The sequence below is a fragment of the Cucumis melo genome, chromosome 2 (assembly GCF_025177605.1).
Source record: "Cucumis melo cultivar AY chromosome 2, USDA_Cmelo_AY_1.0, whole genome shotgun sequence".
Taxonomy (NCBI): domain Eukaryota; kingdom Viridiplantae; phylum Streptophyta; class Magnoliopsida; order Cucurbitales; family Cucurbitaceae; genus Cucumis; species Cucumis melo.
The window spans coordinates 24,017,270-24,040,629 of NC_066858.1; the positions used below are offsets into that span (position 1 = coordinate 24,017,270).

The 23,360-nt window shown below is 31.4% G+C and overlaps 2 protein-coding genes across 5 annotated transcripts; one reads left to right on the plus strand and one right to left on the minus strand.

The window, feature by feature from the left end:
• The first annotated feature begins 14,883 nt into the window (after positions 1-14,883).
• Positions 14,884-15,891, plus strand: LOC103494070 (dof zinc finger protein DOF5.4). Its single transcript, XM_008455095.3, has one exon. It carries the CDS (start codon positions 14,884-14,886, stop codon positions 15,889-15,891), a length of 1,008 nt encoding a protein of 335 aa, XP_008453317.1.
• A 3,495-nt stretch (positions 15,892-19,386) lies between these two features.
• LOC103494068 (uncharacterized) lies at positions 19,387-22,735 on the minus strand. Of its 4 annotated transcripts, XM_008455094.3 has the most exons (4): positions 21,241-22,730; positions 20,202-20,852; positions 19,729-20,120; positions 19,387-19,634 (listed from the first exon to the last, which is right to left on the minus strand). In XM_008455094.3, exons 2-4 carry the CDS (start codon positions 20,763-20,765, stop codon positions 19,526-19,528), a joined length of 1,065 nt encoding a protein of 354 aa, XP_008453316.2. In that variant the 5' UTR covers positions 20,766-20,852; positions 21,241-22,730; the 3' UTR covers positions 19,387-19,525. The 4 variants fall into 4 exon arrangements, 2 of the variants coding, with proteins under 2 accessions (XP_008453316.2, XP_050937010.1); XR_538577.3 differs by having other exon boundaries at positions 19,729-20,123; positions 20,202-22,735; XR_007818805.1 differs by having other exon boundaries at positions 20,202-22,726.
• Positions 22,736-23,360: the final 625 nt, after the last annotated feature.

Sequence of the window (23,360 nt, forward strand, 5' to 3'; positions counted from 1 at the left end):
CTAAACTAATATGTTGGAATGCCTTCCTTTCTTATTCTTGGCCCATTAACTCTTTTGGGCCTTGGCCTAATAGTAATATTCGAGTGAAGTTTCAGCATAGCGTTTTCTTTTCAACACATAATTTAAAGTCTTAACCAATTAGTATATTTATTTGGGGAGAAGTGAGATTGAGATGGTAAGGAAGACTTAAATAAATGGAAAGAGACCCATAGAAAATAGTTTTTATATATAAAAGAAATGTAATTAATTAATAAAATAGAAAAAGGGGAAAGGGAATGGATAAAATTTGGTTTAATATCTAAAAGAGAAAAAGAAAATATCTAAAAGGATGGTATAAATTATTTTGATTTCAAAGTTGGGGAATTGGGTGGGAAATATGCTTTTGGGGCTTTGCATGTGCATAATTCACTCTCATTTTATTCAATGCAAAGCTGACCTGACGGCGACCTTTTCAATTCCCCTTCAAATTACGTTATTACCCTCCCCACTCTTATGTTAACATAACCTTTGATGTTTGTTTGTGTTTTGCATCTCATCATTACTAATAGGCATGTATTGTTCAAATTTGTGTTAAACAAAAATGACGAGCAGAAGGTAATCAATCTTTACTGTGTTAGAGAAGAACGTTGTACTATTACTGTTATTGTTGTGGGTTGAAGTATGATTACAATTGCTATTATTCTTTTTAGAGAAAAGTCCAAGAATTTTCACACATTTACTCAACTATTTATGGTTTAGGTTATGATTATGAAAACTAGGGGTGAGCATTGGTATGTCGGAATTAATTTTTCGACCAAATTGCCACTGACTTCAACCATGAACGAATACAAACTGACCGATGGTTGATCGATCGATCAGTTGAAGTTGATCTAAGTCTTTGAAATTTGTTTAAAATGTTGTTAGTTTCAATTTTTCTTAAAGCAACACCGACGAAACTCATCCTTATCTCTTAACCGACCGTTTTTGGTTAAATCAATCTTGGTCGTTTTATTCGATTTTTCGGTCTATTTAGCTTACTCCTAATGGTAACTTAACCTAAACCCATTTAAAAAAAAAAATTCATACTATAACGATAACAATAAATTTAACAAAATTCATAGTTTTAAATAAATATGAGAAAGACAACTCAATTATATTCACCAATTGCAGTCTATTACAATTGAATATCAATTTTCATCCTAAACCAATAAACACATTGCAAATTCTCATTCATACTTTCTTTTGACCTTCAACATAATTTTACTTTATTCAATATTTCCATTATTTAAAAAACTAACCTTTGATTAATAATTAATATAATGTATTTTGTTTTTGTTTTTCCATAAAGAAAAAACATATTTATAAGTTCGGTTTTTTCGGTTCCCACAGACAAATCAGTTTGCCATAATTGCGATTCCAACTCATTCCATTGTGTCCATTACTTTCATAATTATTCATCTCTACATTTCCACCCCTTTTATCTTTTTGCCATTTCTCTCTCTCTTTTTTTAAAATTTATTTAAACCATATTCTAAACTTATTTTAAATATTAAGTATTCCACAACATTTTTGAAGAAATTTAATGTAACAAGGATCAATTTCATAATTTAACTTCAAATATAAACTTTAGGATTGGAAAGGTAATATTTTTATAAGACTAAGTTTTACTTAAAAAGTATTTAAATATACGAATTTTCTTTTCTTAAAATAAGTTTGAAGAAAATAAAAATTTGCTATTTTCAATCAAACTAAAATTATTATCTCTAAAAAAACACATAAAGTGATGATTTATTTTGCTACCCTAATTTTAATTAATTATTAAATTTAACACAAATCCCAAATCTCAACTTAATACAATTAAACACATCAAATAAAAAGAATGCAACAATTAAAATTAAAAAAAAAAAAATCCCTCTATGATTTAGCAAAATGATTGAGAAAAATGAGAATTAAATCAAAAAGAAAAAAAAAATAGAAAATGCAAAAAAAAAAAAAAAGAAAAAAAGTGGGTTTTAGTTAAATTGAATTATTGATATATCAAATAGAAAATAAAAATAAAAATAAAAATTAGAAAGAAAACTAAAATTAAAAAGAAAAAAAAAATCACATGGGCTTCTCATTTAGTGGCCTTCATTTGTGTTTGGGACCAAATTTGTTTCACTATTAAGAATTAGACAAAGACATATACATACACACAATTTTATGTGCATTATTATTATTGTTGTTGTTGTTGTCTATTGATACCCCCATCTTACATTTTTGTCCATTTCTAAATGTTCACTTCCACAAATTCACAAATTATGTTTCTATTTACCATCCAAATATTCCAATCTAACTTTTTATTCAAACCCTAATTTAACTCTATCTTTCGATCAACACTAATTAATATGTTTTTTCATATGTCGTAGATTCAATCTTCTATTTTTAAAATTGTTATGTAAATTTATTTTTTTAAATTAAAGAAAAGATATTGGTTAAGTGCATTGAAACATTTCAATTAGACTGATATTAAAAAAAATACTATATGTAATTCGCACGTAACGTCATTTTAAATAAATGTAAGAGGTAAATGATTTTAGCAATGATGTGCTAGTGATTGATACGTTTTTGGATTCAAATGAACGACAACAGCAACAATTCTTATTATATATATATAGTTGAAATTCAATATTATTTGAAATGAAAATTTTCAAAAATTTAAGCACTTAGTAGCGTAAAACACAATGTTGAATATCCTTAGAAAATTAAATAAAAGGTTTAAATATATTTGCTTAATTTTAGTTTATATATTTTTTTATATCGATTAAATAATAATCATAATTATATGAAAATAATAAAATAAAAGGTTTTGTTAGAATACGGTTTTTTTTTAATCAACAATAAACTAATATTGAAGAGTAAATTTATAAAATTGAACGAATTTCAAAATGTAGAGTAGGGGTCGATGAACACGATAGACTGAAAAATCGAGTTGACCGTACCAAACCAACCAAATCGAAGGCAGACAGGCAGAGATAATTAGAGGTTCAGTTGGTGTTGGATTAACATTTTAAATTCGATTCAAACCAACCGATCAACCGATGTTTCTTTATGGTCGAAATCGGTTTGGACATTTACTAAAATGATTCTAGCCTGTTCGGTTTGATTGAAAAACTGACTCCAACAAATCGATGTTTATTTATGAAGAAAATGATGTTTTAAAAAAGGTACGACGAAGAATAGGTCGGATGCATAGGAAACCCTAGCTTCTCGTTTAAGTACTTTTTTAAAAAAAAATTTCCCTTTATTTCCTTTTTCACGAATGTGATTTTTTGGTACTTTAGTATTTGTACTATTTGTACAATTTTCCCTCATATTTAATTCCACTTTTTTTTTCCGACAAAAATTCTCACTTTGTATTATTCATTTTAAATGGAAAAATATTTCTTTCAATTATTTCATATTTTCACTATATAACGTTTTTTTCCCCAATTCTTTAATTTTCAAATATTTTCTACTATATAAAGAATGAATTTAATCCTCTTTTTTTCATTCATCTATATATATTTTTAAAAAATTTAAATATTTTTAGGCTAAATATATTATTTCCGAAGTAAAAAATTTCAAATCTTTACTTTCCTATATTATTAAATTTAGTAAAAAAAAAATCATCAAAATAAGAATTTCAATTGACATCAAATATGTATGTAAATAATTTCGAGGTCAGAAGTTCCAATCGCCGTCTCATAAATTGTCAAAAATGAAAAAAAAAATACAATTAAAAAGACAAAATTTAGGTTCCGATGTATCTCAACAATATCTTAAAAAAAAATTCAATATATTTTTCTTTTGGCATAATAATTTACTAACCTTTATATTTCTGGTACCGAGTCTAACTATGCTTTTATAATTTGCTAATCTATAATACATATAGGAGGAAATTAATACATCATTTGACAACGTATGTATATCAAATTATGAATGTGATTAGTAGACACTAATATATAGAGCATATCCTTAATTATTATAATTATATTTTGTTATGTCTAATGATGGAATTAATTAGTTGTAAGTAAGTAACTAAATTGAGTTTGAAAAACAAATCTAGATTTTTTTTTTGGGTGAATTAATTAATTAATGAGAATTAAGGTAAATGATTAAATTATGTTGTGAGGAAATAAGGGGACCAAGAAAAATGTGTAATGGAGGATGAAGTTTATAAATTTAATTTGTGTACTAATTACCATATAAAGCACAACTAATTGGATCCATTTTTGGAATTAATTTAAATAATGTTGGGGTAATTACTTCTACATAAAAAAAAAGTCTTCAATTATGGGTCAAAGGGCAATTAATAAGGAACCAAACAAGTTGTATCCATTAATTAATGCTTTGCCTTTTACTATTTTAGTGATTAGTATTATTTCTATATATATATATATATATATATATATATATATATATATATATATATGAGTGATATTATTGAGTTATTTTCATATACAACAAAATAAATTAATTAATATATATAAATACAATAAATAGATTAAATGGTAATATTTTATTATATTTGTAAATATTTATAATCATTTTATTATTTAAAATAATTTTTTTTATGTTATTTGATCAAATACAGAAATTTCGTATTTTTGTTGGTAAAATCTTATTTGTTGTATCATTTGCAAATGTTAAGCGTCTTTGGTATTTTCTTAACGATCGAGAAAAAAATAAACACTTCTAGTAATGGTATTGCGAGAGAAATTTACTTTTTGATTAATATTTATTTACTGAGAAAATTATTATGCCTTTGAATTTAGAATTATGTCATGACATGATTATTCCACATTCCTAAAGTTTTCCTTGAAAAAAAAAAAAAGAAAACAAAACGAATGCTAATTAATAATTATTGATAAATGAAGGCAAATTATATGAACCTCTTAAGACGAAGAAGAAAAAAAAAGTAATTTTCAAGTTCATTTCATTTCATTATATTTCTATTGTGTTTTTACATTAACTAATTATTTAACAAAATAACCAACTTATTATTAAAAATTAAATTACTAAATTAAATTAAAATAAATTATTTTCTTTTCATCATCATCATCACTCAATTGTCATAAAATTGAAATCTTCACACTCTAATAATTCAAAAAAAAAAAAAATTATATTCGAATCTCAAAATACCAAAATTAAATTAAATTACTCTAAATCAAGAAACTTGTCCTACCTTGAAGACAATGACAATGACACATAAAATCTAAGAGACCAGACATTTAGGTCTTGGCAAACAACAACACTTTATACCTCACCCCAAAAAAAAAAATCAAATCAAATCAAATATACAAATTATAATCAATTTCTTTTCGGAAACTACATACACAATTGCAAACATACCAATTAGACCCAATTATTAGTAGATACAGTAATATAAAACTCGTTTAATTAGTTCCAGTAGTTTCCAATCATCCAACATTCTTTTACACTACTTCACGATTTTATTTCCGTTTCATCTTAGATAATTACTTACATTATCTAACACTCCATTGTCTTGATTAAATTCTAACTCTTGAAATAAATGTTACGGATTACCATTAGGGTACGGAATATTATAGGAAGGATATTAGGGGGGGGGGGGGGGGGGGGGGGGGTGGGACCGAGAGGCACATGATAAGTGGGGTCGAAGGTAGAAGGGGATGTGAGTGTCCCCATTCCAACCGACTGGGCCTGGGAGAGGACTGAGCCCATAGTTGGTGGCTTAGGACAGCGACACCCATTACAACCATTAGCCATTAACAACACAACCAACTCTCTCTCCCCTCCTTCCAAACCCATATCTTTTACCCAATCTTCTTGATTGTGATACCTCCCTACCTCTCTCTCTCTCTCTCTCTCTCCTCTTGTATAAATATTACATCAATCACTAACCTATGCCTCACATCATTAGAGAGAGTATCGAGGAGGTTTCGTTTTTCATATAAAATGTTGGTATTTAGTTTCGATCGTTCATTCCTTAAAGACGTTAAGGTGTTTGGGTACTTATTGAGACGATTATGTATTTTCTTTTTTGTCCTTGTTTTGTGAGTTTGATCTCACTAACTATACTTGAATGCATGGGTTTACTCTCTCAATTGATCTTGATTGTATGTTATGATAAGTTTGGATTGATTGAGACATATGCGTTTAAAGATTAAGAGTAGTTAACTTTGTTTGATACAAAAGAGTTGTTAAGCGATTTGTTTAGTTAGGGAGGAGGACAACACGTAAGAATGTTAATATGTCATGAAATTGATATCTTTAGTTGACGGGGCCAAACAATAAGTAGAGTTAACAACTATATACCCCTTTAAATCTTAGCTATTGAAATAAACATACGTTGCTAGATAAAAAAAAGAAAAGTTAAATAGTTGATCACTTTGGTTCCTATTGAAGTCTACGAGAAACTACGTTTTCACACCTACTTGACATCATATATATTTTTACTTTTGTTTTTTTTTTTTTTTTTTTTTGTTGTTGCATTCAAATTTTTAATAGCATATAAGAGTTCATCCATCAAGTTTTCAATTAGGTTAATTTTTTTTAAAATACAATATAAGAGAGTATGAGATAATTCTCTCAATTACTAACGCATATCAAACATGCTCTCGTTTAATTTCAATGAAACTATATAGTAATTAAGTAAAATTAAAACCAACTTTAACGATAAGAATTTAATTGAAAATGTAAACAAATAGGATTAAAATCATCCCCAAATCATATAGTCTAAGCACAAAGAATGGGTGATATCCAAAATAGTTATACAAAAGCTAGCTATGATATACAAATTAAAAATGAGTTCCAATATCTTTCTTTTGTATCTATCTATCTATATAATAAGAAACTTTCTAAATAGTAAACTTAATTTTAAAGTTGTTTCCCATCAAATTAATTATGTATTGTACTAATAGTTTAACTTTACAATAACATTTAATTAGCCATTAAAAAGAAAACAAAACAAACTAGAAAACACATATAGATACTAAAACAATAGGTTGACACAAATAATATAGAAATTAAAAACTTTATAAATGCAATTTTATAACATTGCAATTCTTAGGGGGGCAAAAGAAGAAGAAGAAGAAGAGATCTATAATGTTGAGGGTAGAGGGTAATTAGGGTGAGAGAGAAGATGATAGGGGTTAGTTAGAAATTTGTGAACAAAAATATATATATATATATATATAGAGAGAGAGAGAGAGAGAGAGAGAGCAAAAGCCTAATATTGGACCCCATTTGCATGTGAACTTGTTTCCATCAACAAACATATTGTTGTCTTTCATACTTCCAAAAATCAATGTCATTTCAATTCAATTCCCTTCTTCTAAATTTCTATCAAATATATATTCACAATTTCCATTTTTTTCTCTCTTTCACCTCCAAACCACTTAAGTGTTGTTATATATAAGCACTTTCCAATTGTAACATCTCTCAATAGGGTACTATTATATAACAAAATGTTCCTTCCCCCCCCCCCCCCCCCTAATACTTTAACCTAATTTTTTTTTATGCTAAATGCTAATCGTATGACCTTTACGTGTTACCATTAACGAATTTATCTCTTATCTATAAAGAGGACTTGGAAAAGAGACGTGGTTGTACACCAACGTAGTGCTACCTATAAACGCTCTGATATACTTAAGTTAGTTTAGGGTATCAAAAAAGTTGGTTATGGGATAAAATAAGTCCACCTCGACCTTGGTCTTGAGCCAAGGATGGAACGGGTCATTTTGCCTCATTACCTCCTTCCACTAGTTTACTTGAATCTCTTATTGGACTTATTTTAAGTCGAGATTGAATTGAATTATTTTGTCTCAAATCAAAATATTCCAACTGTTTTTTTTTTCGTTTTCGAAGAACACAGTTACAACTTCTACTGACACAAACCTAAAACTAACGTATGTGTGAATAAACAAAACTTAACGATATTTCATTTATTCCACACAACATTATCATTATATTATATTACAATTCAAACAAAAATCATATTCATATCAACTTTTTTTCGGATGATATTATTTTCAAATGGGGAAAAAGTTCGTATGCTTATAAAATTAGAAAAAAAACGAGACGAATGATTAATCAATTTTTTTTTTTAAATGATTGATATATCACTTACACAAATTTATAAGAAAACAACGTCTTGATCAACATTCATCAAAATAAGATTATGAATTTTAAAAATGTTTGTACGAAATAATAATTTGAAAATCAGTTAAGGAATATAAATAATAATAATAATAAGCACACGTGCGGGAGACGTCAGCAATATTTTCTGATGATAAAGACCCACCATATGAGATTTTCTACTGTTACCGTCACCCACAATGACGGTCCTACCAAGACCGTCGGATTTTACCCTAAAATCAAATTATGGCTGTGAATCACGGCCCTGTTTTTTTCACCATTACTGCCTTGCCTAGTAGTTTCATGCTCTGCCCTCGGCTCCACCATACTTGTGTGTACCCCTCCATCCCCTCCAAAAGTAGAAAAAAATAAATTGTACAAAGTTTTGTAATTAATTATTTTGTCTTTCTTTATTATTATTATTATTATTTTATTTTATTAAAATTCATTTAATTTTTCATGTTTGACGTTGTTTACCGATGTACTGTGATCGTAATGAGATATGGAATGATTGAATAACGATGTAGGGTGTCTAATTTGATTGTGGTTAAAAATTACGTGAATAGGGTTATTGTTCCCGACTCTCTATTTAGAACTCCAATCACAATAGTTGGTATTTTTAATAATTACAAATATTACTATTTCAAATTCTTATTTGTTACGAAGGATTTTTTTTAAGGAAATTTTTTATTTAAAATTCATTTCATAAAACCTATTTAAAATAGATTTTGAAGTTATTTTCAAAACTACGTATTTTTTTTAGGTTTACAGATACTTTTAGTTTTTTTAAAAAAATTAATTAAAATTTTCAAATGTAGATCGTTAGATAAGTTAAACCAATTACACACTAAAACAGTCACTACTCAAATAGAGACTATCACGATTATTCATAATTTAAACTAAATAATGTAATCCAAAATTCATGTTTCAACTAAGCCATATATATATTTTCGTGAAATGTTTTACGATCTCAACATTCTTCTAATTTTCAGTAATTGTGATTATAAATATTTAGGACTCCAAACAGCTCGAACTCCGTATTATGGAAAATTAAAATGAAAAGAGAAAGAAAAGTTGGGTGTGTGTGTGGGGAGTGTGAGAAGAAATTAAAGAAAAAGGAAAGAATCAAAGGACACATTTTGTGTGTTTAGGTGTGGTGTGGGGCACCATCACACCTTAGGGCTTCACTTCTCTCCATCAAAATGCCTTCAATTTTAGACTTTATATATATATATACATATTCTCCCATGACTATCTCAAGTATATATCCCTAATTTATCATTTTTTCTAATTTCTAACCCACTTTTTTAAACAAATCAAATTATTAAATTAATTTATATAATTGCATGTCCTATACATTCTCACTACTTATACTTCACAAAACTATATAATATTAAAAGAAAACAAATTGACAAATAATTAAATAACAGATTCCAGTTCAAACGTTTTATTTTGTAACAATTTTGTAAAAGAGTACTAAAGCAGTATAAGTCGTCTAAGGGCTCGAGAGTACTCCATTAATTTTGTCAATACCAGTAGCTATCTCAACGGTAAAACAAATTTTTAGCCCCTCAATAGATCACTCAGGTTCAAGCTCCACTTCGTAAATCTTTTTCTAGATTATTAGTCCTTGTTAATAAAATTTCTGGATCTATACCACTGAATGTACATAGTTGATCATCCAATATAAAACTTACAATATTAATTGAGAGGTTCTATACGTTTCAAATCTTTTATTCTTATATTGTTAAACTCCAAAAACAAAAAAACTCGATATTTCGATCCAACGGTTGAATAATTAGTTTTACTTAGTAATAATTAAACCCACGGTTTAAAAGTTGGTTATAATACATAAAATTGAATCGAAAAATAACATAACCTCATTTAAGTTCTACAGGTAAGAACTTGAATAATAATTTAGGACTTTTTAGGCTAGATCGAGATAGTAATAAAAATCCGTTAGTAATTTGAAATAGAGATGTATATTGAAATTAGAGGTAGTTTAGAAAATAAATTAAGTGGAACCCACTTAATAAATTGCTATATATAATCAATTTAGGTTATTTATTTTTGTAAAAAAAGGGGTCAATGTCAAGCTTAATTTTGAAACATAAAAATTAAAGAGACCCCTAGTAAACATAAACAAGCTGGGTGTAGGTGAGAAATAATAGAATCCAAGTGGAGAAATGATGAATATGTAATGTGTAGTTCAATAATTATATTTATTTGTCAAAAATGATCATCAACAGTGGACTCAATTATGTGACATTTCTTATATATATATATATATATATATATATATGTATATATAAGCATCTAGCTAGGTAGGGTTTTTATTATTTCACATCCAATCATAGTTAAACACATTTTAATTATTTTATTTATGATGTGTGTGTGTGTCCCATTTTAACCTAAGAAAGTATGCAAATATTAACTTTCCTAATTCACTTCAAAAGGGTCTCAAACCCTAATGTGCTTGTTGACTCTTCCTTCACCCACTCTCTCTCTCTCTCTATATATATAAACACCTAATTATTTTCTCCTCAGTTCTCACAATTTCTTCGTTTTATATTATAGTTTTTTTTTTTGTTATAAGTAATATAATATATACACAACGGTGATATATATCATGGATGGAGTAATCTTCGTCGTTCGTTTTTATAGGGGTAGAGAAGAGGATGATGTGTAGGTCAATTCATGAATTAATTACGGTCATGTTTGGTAATTAAGGAATCGCAAATTTTGTACAATCTTTCTATAGTATACTATCGTTGGTCCAATCCTACCAATGAATAAATTATATAGTGTTAAATAATAGGAGTCCATAAACCCTATAGTTAATTATTATCATTGAAAAATTTCGAGAATTGAAAATTTTATTGTATTTGCTAATGTTTTGGCTTGATTTTCACTATGTTGCAACCACGCCTCGTTTGAACTACATCGTTGATAAACTTCTACATCATATGTTGTAATTTATCCGTAGCAAATTCTAAGGATTATGTAGAAATATATAAAGTAAGAATTTGGTTTTTTTAAAAAAATATTACTTGATAATGTTTGTTTGTAGTATTTGTCTTTGGATTCAAGTTGTTTTTCCTTTCCTATTAGTATAAACTAATTAAATTAGTTCCATAAAAAGAAAACTTATGAAACCCCAAACCTAGATTTGGGATCCAACCAAACTTTATAATAAATTGAGTCTATTCCAACTTGTTCACTATTGCAATTGTGTCGTGACATTAAATTATAGTAAGTATCGTACTACTTGACTCTTTATAAATGTTATCATATTTTATAGGTATGTTATATAAAAAGAGAAAGAGAGAACGTACGTAATATCGTTACGTGTGTGGTACACGTTTATAAGATCACGTTAAAAAGTATATAGAGAATTATATTTAAAATTAATATTATAAAGATGAATTTGCATTACATTTTGACATATATAATAGTGCAATTTGCATTTTTATTCTAAATATATTCTCACATCTTGGGATATTAAGTAAAAGTTATGATGAACATTTATCATATTTTAATAACATATATAGAATATCTTTATCACCAAAAGCTTAATTACTAAAAAAACATATAGACAACAAAAAATGCATAATAATATATCCAAATGATTTTTAAATATAGAAAAAAAAGTCAATAGTTTGACCTAAGCTTGTTTCGATGTATCGATTAGAGTTCAAGTTTTCGATTTATCTAATTAAACCCTAAATTTACATAAAATCTACCCTTTTCATTCTGATTTATTTCATGTGAATCTAAAGTCAAATCTCGACAAAATAAAAATATAAAAATTCATAAAACTATTAGTGTTAATTTAGAAAAAAAAAAAAAAACTCTTATGATAATTTTTTTATTCTCTTAAAATCTTATTGATTTCATATCGTTAACATGTTATGTAATTCACTAAATTGATAAGAGACGAGAAAGTTTCTAAAAGGTTTAAGTGGCAAGTTTATGGCCACATATATACATATACATATATATATATATATATACATATATATGTGAAATTATTCTAAATATATTATAATATTCCACAATATTGATAACTATTTTTTTTAAAAAAAAAAATCACTAATTTTATTTAAGAATATATTTGTGATTTGATGCAAAGACATAGAAAGTTGATTAGGGGAAGCTATTAAGGACTTAAACGTGGAAACCAACCCACAAAATAATTGCACAATATGGTCCTTTGAATTACCATAATTTATTTAGTGGTCCTTTGAATTTGAATTTGAAAGAATTAATAATTATAAAAGTGAAAAAGAAAATGTTGGATAATTGTAATTAAATAAATAATTAGTTAGGCAAAAAGAGAGAGTTGAGGTTGAGGGGAATGGTGGGCGCATTAATTGCTTATATACCAAGTTCGAGGAAGGAAGGTGTGATGGATCGTGGGTGCACTAATCACTTCCATTATTATTGTTTATTTATTTCAATAACCATCATTAACTTCCTTTCATTATATATTAATTATCCTAATCCACATCTACATATTACTATTCCATAGATTATATTATATATACATTACATTTCAATTCTACTTTCCATTCTAATATACTTCAATCCATTCTTTAGTGTCCAATTGTCGAAGGTTGAATCAAACTATTTATATTTCGTACTAGTGATAAAAAACTCACTACATTACACTTTATTTTGTCGTGAAATATGTAAATGTTTTTCAAAATTTGATGAGAGGTGTACGTGAATTGTGTCGAGAGAGTTTTTTGGACCTACACTATGGAAATTTGAGTTGGGAGAATTGGCTATTCTAAATTATTCGAATTGGATCTTCAACCTCACCCTTGAAATTCGATGTTGGGTTAGGTTGATTTGTTGAAGGGTTTGTTTGTTTGATTATTTTTTTTCATTTTCATTTTTTAATATATATTTTTTCTGCAAAACATATTAATACTATTACGAATTTTGTACAAACATCGTGATGATATATATAAATATATATTAGGAGTTTGAGTTAGGTTGGGTTAACCTGAAAAATTTGACAGTATAACTCATGACCTAACACAAATCTTACAATTTGGATTGGGTAGTTCTGATTGTTCAAATTGTCTGACTATTAACACCCATGTAAATTAGATATTAATTCAAAAGCTTAAGCTAATAAGTGGAAGTAAATTTAATATTATATTATATAATACTCCTCAACGATTAAGAGATCGGAGGTGAAAAGACAAAACTTCTAAGATCTCCTACTTCAATACCATCTTAAATCACCACTACCCCAAAACGTTAAGTTTTCAAGATAAACTTAATATTATAGAATCTAATATTTGTTTGTCCTATTTTTCTAGCAAGCTAGGAAGGTTTCTAAAGTTTTGACTAATTGATTTAAAGATAACAATTCCAATCTTGTTAATCAAAGGAAGAGGAGGGACATTGGGTTTCCCTTGTGAATATTATCTAAAGCTAATCATGATATTCAAGTAGGAAAAGCACTCAACTAAAATCTTGGAGGTTTGATGAGAGAACTACGTCAACCTAATTATGCCAAACCAATTAATCAAGTTTAGAAAGTCGATTTCTTTTTTAACTTCCACGGGCCTCCAATTCATAATTTTAAATAGGTGAAACGAGCTATTATAACTCACTCTATGTTTGGAGTTGAAATTATAAAGTTAGTGTTTCCAACTGTTATAACCTACATCTAATTATAGTATCACTCTTTTAAATCTATTTTTGTTATAATATTTATAATTTTCTACCCAAACTAAATCGGTATGCATCTTAAACAGTCTATTATAACTTATAGTAAATCAATCTAAATTTCAACTCCAAACTTTTATAATCTATAATGATGGTGTTAGTTGTTTGTAAACAGTGACACTAGCTACAAAGAGAGTGATAAAAAAGAGAGGGGGAGGCATCAAAGTGAGGGAGATTACATGATTAAAATGAATATTTTGAAAACACATGAATTTAAATATCAGACAAGCGTCGAAACTACATAGATTAAAATGAACCAAAATTATATAAAGATCAAAATAATAATAATATTAAAACCTAGAGTGTAGGTGCTTTTACTCTGAACATGATTATCAGAAAATAACCATATATGAGAGCAATGCTTACTAGCTTTCTAATAACAACTAATTTGCACGAGGGAAAATATTTTCAGTTCAATATTTTTTTTTTCTTTCAAATCAACAATTACACGAACGAAAGAATCTACCTATCTAATTGATAACCTATAAATATACAAATTGACTTTTAGGAAGAAGCATAACAAAACAAGTATAATTAACACACTATTTTGTAAACCTAGACTTCCATACTTCTTAAAATTGGTAGGGTTACTAAACTAAGGGTTTTGATACCAAATTCAAATAGACATAGGAATGAATTTTTACTCAAAACCCCATGATGGGTAAGCTCTATAGAAGATAGACAAGAGGGGTAATAGAGTAAATTGACATGTATACAAAAATGAGGGATATATTGGTAAATTGATAAATTACTTGAAAAATATTAGACATATGAAGCTGTGCAGGGGATATTTGTCAGTGTTTAGAAGCTGAGATTCATAGACTCTCACACACTTCCCCAAATTTCTTTATCATCATAAGCCCATCGAACACTCTCAAGAAAAACAAGAAATTTAAGGAAAGAAAAGAGAAGAAGAGAGAAGAAAAATCGTTTTTTGGGTTTTTGTTTTCCCCCAAATGTGTGATTCAGTTTTTCTCTAGAAGTTTTTTTTTCTTTTTTCGATTTTGTTTGTTCTAGAAAATGCAAGACATACACTCGATCGCCGGAGGGAGTCGGTTGTTCGGCGGCGGGGGAGGCGGAGACCGTCGTTTACGGCCACATCTTCACCACCATCAAAACCATCAAGCTTTGAAGTGTCCAAGGTGTGATTCTCTTAATACCAAGTTTTGTTATTATAATAATTATAATCTCTCTCAGCCACGTCATTTCTGCAAGAGCTGCCGTCGTTACTGGACGAAAGGTGGCGTCCTACGTAACGTCCCCGTCGGGGGTGGTTGCCGGAAAACGAAACGCTCTTCGTCTTCTAAATCTAAGTCTAACTCCTCCTCCGACGCAGTGGCGACTCCTCCTCCACCTCCTCCTCCTGCTCTTCCTCTTCCACCTCGTGATCGCAAATCCACTTCTCATTCCAGTAGCGAGAGTTCGAGTTTAACCGCCACAACTACGACCGCCGCCGTGGCGACTGAGGCTGTGTCGGCTCCGTCGTCTAATTCGGCATCGGCTTTATTGAACGTACATGATACAAAATTGTTCACTGGTTCATCGACGACAAATACAAACCCTAATTTCGAAGTTCCGGACTGCGGGATTTTCTCGGAAATCGGAAGCTTCACCAGCTTGATCACATCGTCTAACGAGACATTACCGTTTGGATTTGGTAATATGGCGGACGTGACGGCGTTTGCGATGAATAATCACCATCAGTTTCAAAATCAGACGGCGAACCAATGGCCGCCTCCGCCTCCACCGCCGTCGCAGAGAATGATGAACGTTAACGATGAACTGAAGATACAGGGGATGACGACGGACAGCGGCGGCGGCGGAGGAGGAGGAGGAGGAGGGTATATGGATCAGACGGGTCAAATGGATCCGAATAGCAGATCAAACAACATTGGATTTGGAGCGTTAGATTGGCAATCGAACGGTGATCATCAAGTTTTGTTTGATTTACCCACAGCCGTTGATCAAGCATACTGGAGTCAAAATCAATGGAACGATCAAGACCAGCCGAATCTGTACCTTCCGTAAATCACTCTACAGTCGAGACTTTCTTAGCCCTATCCACCTCCGTTCTTTTTTCTTTTTATTTTTGTTAATCAAATCTTAATTTTAATTTTTTTAATCCTAATTTTAGTATAAAAATTAAAGAAATATCTCTCAATCAAAAACAAAAATCAAACCCAAATTTCGAAATAGAAAAACAAAAGAGAGAGAGAGAGAGAGAAAAAAAAAATGAAAAGAGAGAGAGATTTAAAAAGAAAAATTTATGAAAAATGTGACTCTGCAGCTTCTTTTTTCTTCTTCTTCTTCTTATTCTGTATGTAAATTCCTCTATAGTATATTAAATTTGTTTTCCCCTTATTGATGCTTTTTTTTTTTCTCTTTAATTATGGAAATTTTAAACGCATGTTGTTATTTTTTTAATTAGGATCATCAGGATCAGGATTAATTAATTGAGTTTAGATTAAGAAGAGGAGACGGAGGGGTGACGGGTGACGTACGAAGTCGGTTGAAGAGGGGAGGTGGGGCCCAGGGTCAGCATGCGATATTATGAGTCCACGTAAGGTGGGGCCCAGATGGGGGGCCACGTGGGTTTAGGTGATAGGTGACGGGTGAGAGGAGGTCGGTTTGTCCTGTCTTTCAGACTTTTTTTTCGGAGGGGGAGAGATATGGTAGTGATGAGATATATGGGGATTTGGTGAGGATGAGGCTGACGTGGAAGATATTGGTGGTGACGTGGGGGCCACGTATGTTATAGGACGGAGAATATGTAGAGGGATTTGGTGTGTGGGCTTTTGTGTGAGTGGGCCGAGTCGAAGTCTTTTCGTTTTCATTTCACCCCCCCCCCCCATTCAAAACGGTTTTTACTGTGGAGTTATATATTAATGGAGTACCCACCCCACCCCCCACTTTGTTTTTAATTTTTATTAATCTCTCTAATTCTTACCTTCTTGGTTTCATTTAATTCTTCTATTTTCATTTATTATTTATTTGAGAAGGATGGATAGAATTGTATGTGAGTTGAGTTAAGTTCATGTTACCGTTTTCAAATTTTATTAATCTTCATTTACATTATACAGATTGATATCAACTAAAGTAGAAATTTAAATAAAAGAAAAGACAGTAATAGATAGAAAATCAGATTGTGATTTTGTTGGTTGTGAACGTTATAACTTATAATACATGTGGGGTGGAGGATTCAAATTGGAAACATAATTGTACTGTGTAAAAACGCTTCACTTTACTTGGTTGGGTGATGAAATGGAATAGTTTTATGTGAAAGTTGGTACCATAACTAAAGCATGGGAAGAATACAGGAGTAATATAAATTGAAATAGTTAATAGCATGTTAATGAACAGTTATGCTAATTTTGTGTGGTTAATGTTAACGAAAAAGCATCTTCTAAATGCTCGAGGAAAGTATGAGTCTCATGATTTTGTGAAATTTTGTTTTATTGTAAAAGAGAAAATTAAAATAGAAAGAAGATATTACAGAAATGTAACCAATTGAAAGAGGAAACTTCATGCAGGTGGTGTTAGTGGTACAGATGGAAGATGTGTTCTGTCAAAAACTCTGCCTAACCATATAGTACTGTCCACAGAGAATTTCTTTTCTTCTTATTTCTTACATCTCTCCCAATACTCCACATATTTCATTGAATTTTTCAACATAAAAAATATATTTAATTAAAACTTGAAAAAGATGGGTCCTTGAGCTGTGAATTGAAGCATCACAGCTCACATGTAAGCTTTTCATTTATTTGATAATGAAAACACTGATTAGCCTTGCCCTTTCTTCTTCTGCCCCTAAAGGCCCATCTGTCACTTCCTATTTGATTAACATTGCTAACCAAAACCCCCCCTTTTGTCTCAGCTAACTCAAATATCACATGCCCTTCTGTGGTCCTAGCATATCATTTCAGTTTCAATCTTCTTCTTCTTCTTCTTCTTCTCTCTCTCTATCTCCTGTATCCACAGACGGTTGATAAGTTTTGGGCCGTTTTTCGATATGGGAGCTTGTTGACATAACATAGCAAATTGTGTTCAGTAAAATGTCAAACGTTTGAGAACTGTTGCTTCCATATCTGTGGTTGTTGGTTTGCTTGTAGTGGTGATAGAGATTTGATTGTAAAGTACTCTGCTACACAATGGTCCTAAGATGGAGAGAATTGGCATGCATGATCAAGTGAGACGTGACTTGTGTAAAGTCATTTTCATTGTCTTCCTTCTAAGAAGGCCTCACATAAGAATTCTACATTCATGGTTCCAACCGGATCGCGCTTTCGATTGGGACTAGGCACATGGTGGTGGCTTATGGTGGTCCTTAACTGTAACCCGCCCCCTGCCTGCTCGACGACGTTTCTGAATGCTGCAAAACAAAGTGTCACCTGCATTGTTTAGACTTAACCAAAACATAGTGGCAATGGTGGGGGGATTTAATAGTAGAAATGGATGGTGTGAGCTAAGAATGAGATAGTATTACCTAAACAGACAGATTTGGCACTTACTTCCCCAAGCTAATGCTTTTTTGTTTGTGTGGCCAACAGTGGTTTCCACTGCTTATTAAATGGTCCAATGGAGCATCATTAGATGCTCAGTTTCAAGACTCTTAATACACACTAAAAGTGGGCACCATTTGGCTTAAGGCTCCCAAGTTGGATTAGGATTGGACTGAGCTATCTATCAACTCGACCATTTGTCTCACAAGAGCTCTAGAAACTTCCAGCAATCTAATTATAGTTGAGGAGGATCTTATCTCTTACTATTCCCATGATCTCTTCTTCTTGACCTGATTTCAACTATATCATTATTTTATGTGCAAAAGTCAGAAGCCATTGAGATTACAAATTTGAGCAATAAGGGATCAAGAATGTGGTAGAAAGTTTCACAAGTAACTGTAGCTTACTTGGTAATATCTAAAGTTTGTGTAGTAGGACCACTTTTATTGGAGTTCATCCATAGGTTAAATAAGCATCATATTACTACCTTATGTCTTCAATTTACTCTTTAACGATCTCTTCATGTGTGGGCTCCATACTACTAACAAGGAGGTGAGGTCTAACACGTCGGTTATTAATATGAAATGAGAAAATATTTAAATTTGGTAGATATTATTTTATTGCTACTAGAGAGAAAATTTATAGTACTACGAAAAATCTTCCATACTTCTAAGCTAACCCATCGGTGACATTTAAGAATGGTATGAGGTCCATCAAATAAAATTATATACCATTTAATTACATGTTAAATTTTGAAGGGAATGTATTTTTTATTGCTATAATACTTGAAAATTTTCTAATAATTGATTCAAGCTTAAAGCTATTAAAAGTTAGAAATATGATCTTAGATTCAACTTTTTAACCATTGAGCTGGGTGTAACCTTCCAGTGGAGCTTTCCTTCTCAACTTTTGAGTTTAGTGGTTTGTTAGAAACTCCTAAAAATTCTCAAATGTCTTATTTTCTTGATTGGTAATTGTCTAAGCTAACATATGAGGCTAAATGTGAGACACAATGTAAATAATGTATTCAGAAACACTAAATTTTTATGCTATAAAATAAACTACAAATGGTGGGATCACTGCAGTTCTACATATATCATACAAATGATAATGAATCTGAGTGAAAACAATCAAGAGCACTGAAAGGTTGGGCAATGAGAGGCTCAGAAATTACAGCAGGGCAAACATAGTCTCCATAGTTGCCGCCTTCGTGTTTGCAACGGATCAGCTTTTGCCATCCTTTCTGGACTTCCATTCCATTCTGTTGGCAAACTGTGAATTCAAGAAGAGGCTAAGATCATAAGCTATATGTTTCAATTTCAATTAATGAAGTAGAATGAGATAATGTTAAGAGAAGCAAAAGTACATTGGAAAAGCAAAAGAATGTGAGCTGTTGGTGCTGCTATTCGACCGAAGAGATCCACTGCCCAAATAAGACGACATCGAGGGTCTTCTCACTGAGTTCAAACTAGGATCACCTGCAGAGGAACAATGGCTACTGTATAGTCCCGTTTCGTTTTCAGGTGTATAGTCCTTGTATTCGGCCATGGTACAGTCATGACAATGACCACAACCTGCCGTCCAATTGCTGCTACCACCCTCTATTGTGCTTTGTGATAAACCGGAGTTGCGAAAATTTTTGCCATGTTCAATGTTGCTTCTGGCAACTGCTTTTCCTTTGTTTCTGTTTTCATCGAGTATCTTATTCAATGATATTGCAATCGAGTTTGTAGAAGATGCTGCCTTTTTACCTGTAACCTACTAAGGTAGCAAACTATCAAATTAAGTTTCTAGTTAAAAAGGATCTCAGGAAGAATGCTAAGCTAAGGTCGCTCTCACCTTTCTATCAAGAAATAATTTTGGCACAGATTTCTTACGGGGAACCTCAGAAGGGACATCTATTGCATCAGAATGAACCTTTTGCTTCTCGTAAACTTCGTTAAAGTTTTCCTCAAGGGTCTGTGTTGATTCAATACTTGAAATTGTCGAATCCGAATCGTTGGATTCTTCAGTTGATTCAGCATCAGTTTCTCCTGCATTATATTTGAGCATGCAGGGGACATGATCGTTTTCTGTGTGACAGCTCTCCTTAAAGCACTTTTGACGCGATGTTACTGCTTCGTCAATGCAAATGTCTTTCACAAATTCATAGTTTGTTTCTTGGAGAAAAACAACAAGCTCAGGCAACTCGTCTTCGATTGAACTCTTGACTGAACTCTTCGAGGAATACCTACTCATTCTATCTCCACTTGCTTCTGATTCACTAGGACCAGCATCACGCTCTTGTACAACATAATTTCTTCTCTTAAAGAACTCAATATCATCAACTTTCAATTTATTCTTCTCCACTTTTCGGCTTTTCTTCATATTGTCGACCACCAAATCAGAAAATTCGTTCCTCATCTATTCTCTAATGATGAACAAATCACCAAACTTCCTGATTGGTACCTATAGATTCTGCTAAGGTTGATCCTTCCAGTTCTAATTAAGCTGTCAACAAATATTGTCAAACGCTTAAAAGGAAGAGATTGCATGCAAAGAAAAGGAACAATCATACATCAATCATCTTATAGTTGATTACATGGCATGGAAAATAAACAACGGACGTTCAACTTAACATTGTTTTGGGAGAATCAACTCCCCTGGTTGAATGTCATAAGCAGCCTAGAATACAACCAAAATCAAAACAACCATTTTCACAAGAAACAGCCGAGATTTAAGTTTCTTCCCCTTACTCTTTCCTAAGATTCCATTTATCGGCAGCCAAACAAAGATAAAAAGAGCGAGAGAAAGTGACACTGAAAGTACTAAGTGCATATATGAACAATCATAAAGCTCAAGAAACCCACGGATCAAATAATAAACAAACGACGATCACCTGTCTTTCAGAACAGATAAATCCCAAACAAGACCTTTCCAATCTCAGAGCAGAAGCATAGGCAAACGCTTGGAGGGCATCAAGATTGTTAAAGTCTAGAAAACAGTAAAATATGAAATTATCTATTCTCCATCTCCATCCCCATCTCCGAGAAGAATAAAAAGGGACAAGGTAAAAGTTGGCATGCAAAATTACATGGTCATATAAAGCAGATACATAACTCAAACACATAAATGGCAGGCAGCTAAATCACATTGAATGCCCATAAAAGTTTAAACGGTCTCCATTGACCAAACCCCTATTTGCTACACAACCCTATATAGAAACAGTTTCATTTAATATAATGAATTAAGGTATGTTAATGATGCTCGTAGAATGCACTTGCTAATTGGAAATATGAATGTACATGCTCTAGACTACGAAGATTTATTCAATATAAATATAATGGAAATCATCCAAAAATACGGAATCCTCAATCATCTTCAACCGGAGTAGTCGTAGAGATCGTGAATCAACGTAACGTTGTAGCCAATCACAGCATCCATATTCCTGAAAGAGTATGTCCTGGCTAAGCAATACCCACGAACCAGCCGGAAAATCCCCGTCCCTCCGACGACCGGCATTTCCCGGACTTCGTTCATGATGGGATTCCGCCCAACGACGCTGAACGAGCTACCGTTGTACTGTCCGCCGATCATGCCGAAGGTAAGCGTCATCAAAAGGCTGAACTCATTCTGCTGCGACGACATTGCATAAATCCCCTGAGCACGACCTATCAACGTGGAGTTCAACTCCGGCGTCACCGTGAGTGGGTTATCCATCATGAAAACAGACCCAAACATGGCGGCGATTGGATCCGTACCAGTGTAGTTCGTCTGCCGGCCGGCGACTTGAATCGCGGTGGGGTTCGGACCACTCACGATATCATGCATGTAGAACTGAATCCAGGTCACATTAGGGTCTAACGCTTCAATTGAACGAACAGCTACGAGAATCGCCATGGAAATCACCAAAATCTTGCTGGAAACGGCCATGGTTAACTCGCTTCAGTACGAACTCAGTTGCAGATTGCATTGTTGGGTGAACAGAAGATAATATAGCAAATCCAAATGGCGGAAAATTCAGTTCCTTGATAACTACGTCGAGGAAATTTGTATTAGAAAATTCAAAGAATTTGAAAAATGAAAAGATACCAAGAACGATCTCAACTGTTCGATTGACTGTTGGGCAAAAGATAGCGAAATTGAACAGACTATGGAACCAAAACGTTTGGAAGTCAAGAGATTGGTGAAGAGGGTTTTGAAATTTGGAGCATGAGATGGTTTAGACATTGGAATTTTTGGATTGAATTGAGACTTTTTCGTTCAACGCAGAAGAACAAAGAAGGTGGGATTTTGAGCTGCCGCTACCTAACCTGGCGGGAGAAAATTATAATAATACTAATCTTCTTTATATATATTCCTAACCTTTCAAACTCTTTCAAACTCTTTCAAACTCTTTCAAACTCTTCCTTGCTCACCTCCCATGCTCTCATAGACAACTGATCTGATTCTACAATTTTTCTAAAACACAGTAAAATTTTATAGATATATAATTGAATTAAGACTAATACCTCGATCTAAATTTATATTATAAAAATATTGGACAAAAAATGTAATTATAAAGTTATGAAATTAAATCAGAGGTCGGTGGACCCACACTGATAATTTAAAAATATATTTGAATACTGAATGGATTATATTTCAATTTTAAAAGAAAAGAAAAAATGACCCAAGTTATTTTGATAAAATCCATTGGTGGTCTATTTTTCAAGGATCAAGGTTAGTTTTTACATCTTCCAAATAGATTATGGTTGTTTTCGTGTGGCGATTTGGTCAAAAATTGTTGACTTTGACGAACCACTACACACTCCTATCGTAAAATTAAGAATTAAGAACTCGTTTGAGTTGCTTTTATAAGTGTTTGAAAAATAAGTGAGTCTATATAACGCGAACCAGTTTACTGGTATAAATAAGTCGTAGCCTAACGTACATTTATTAACCATCTTCTTTTATTTATTTAAATCATTTCAAATTTTATTCAAAACAATTTGATTTTCAATGAGGTGTATATATGTAGTA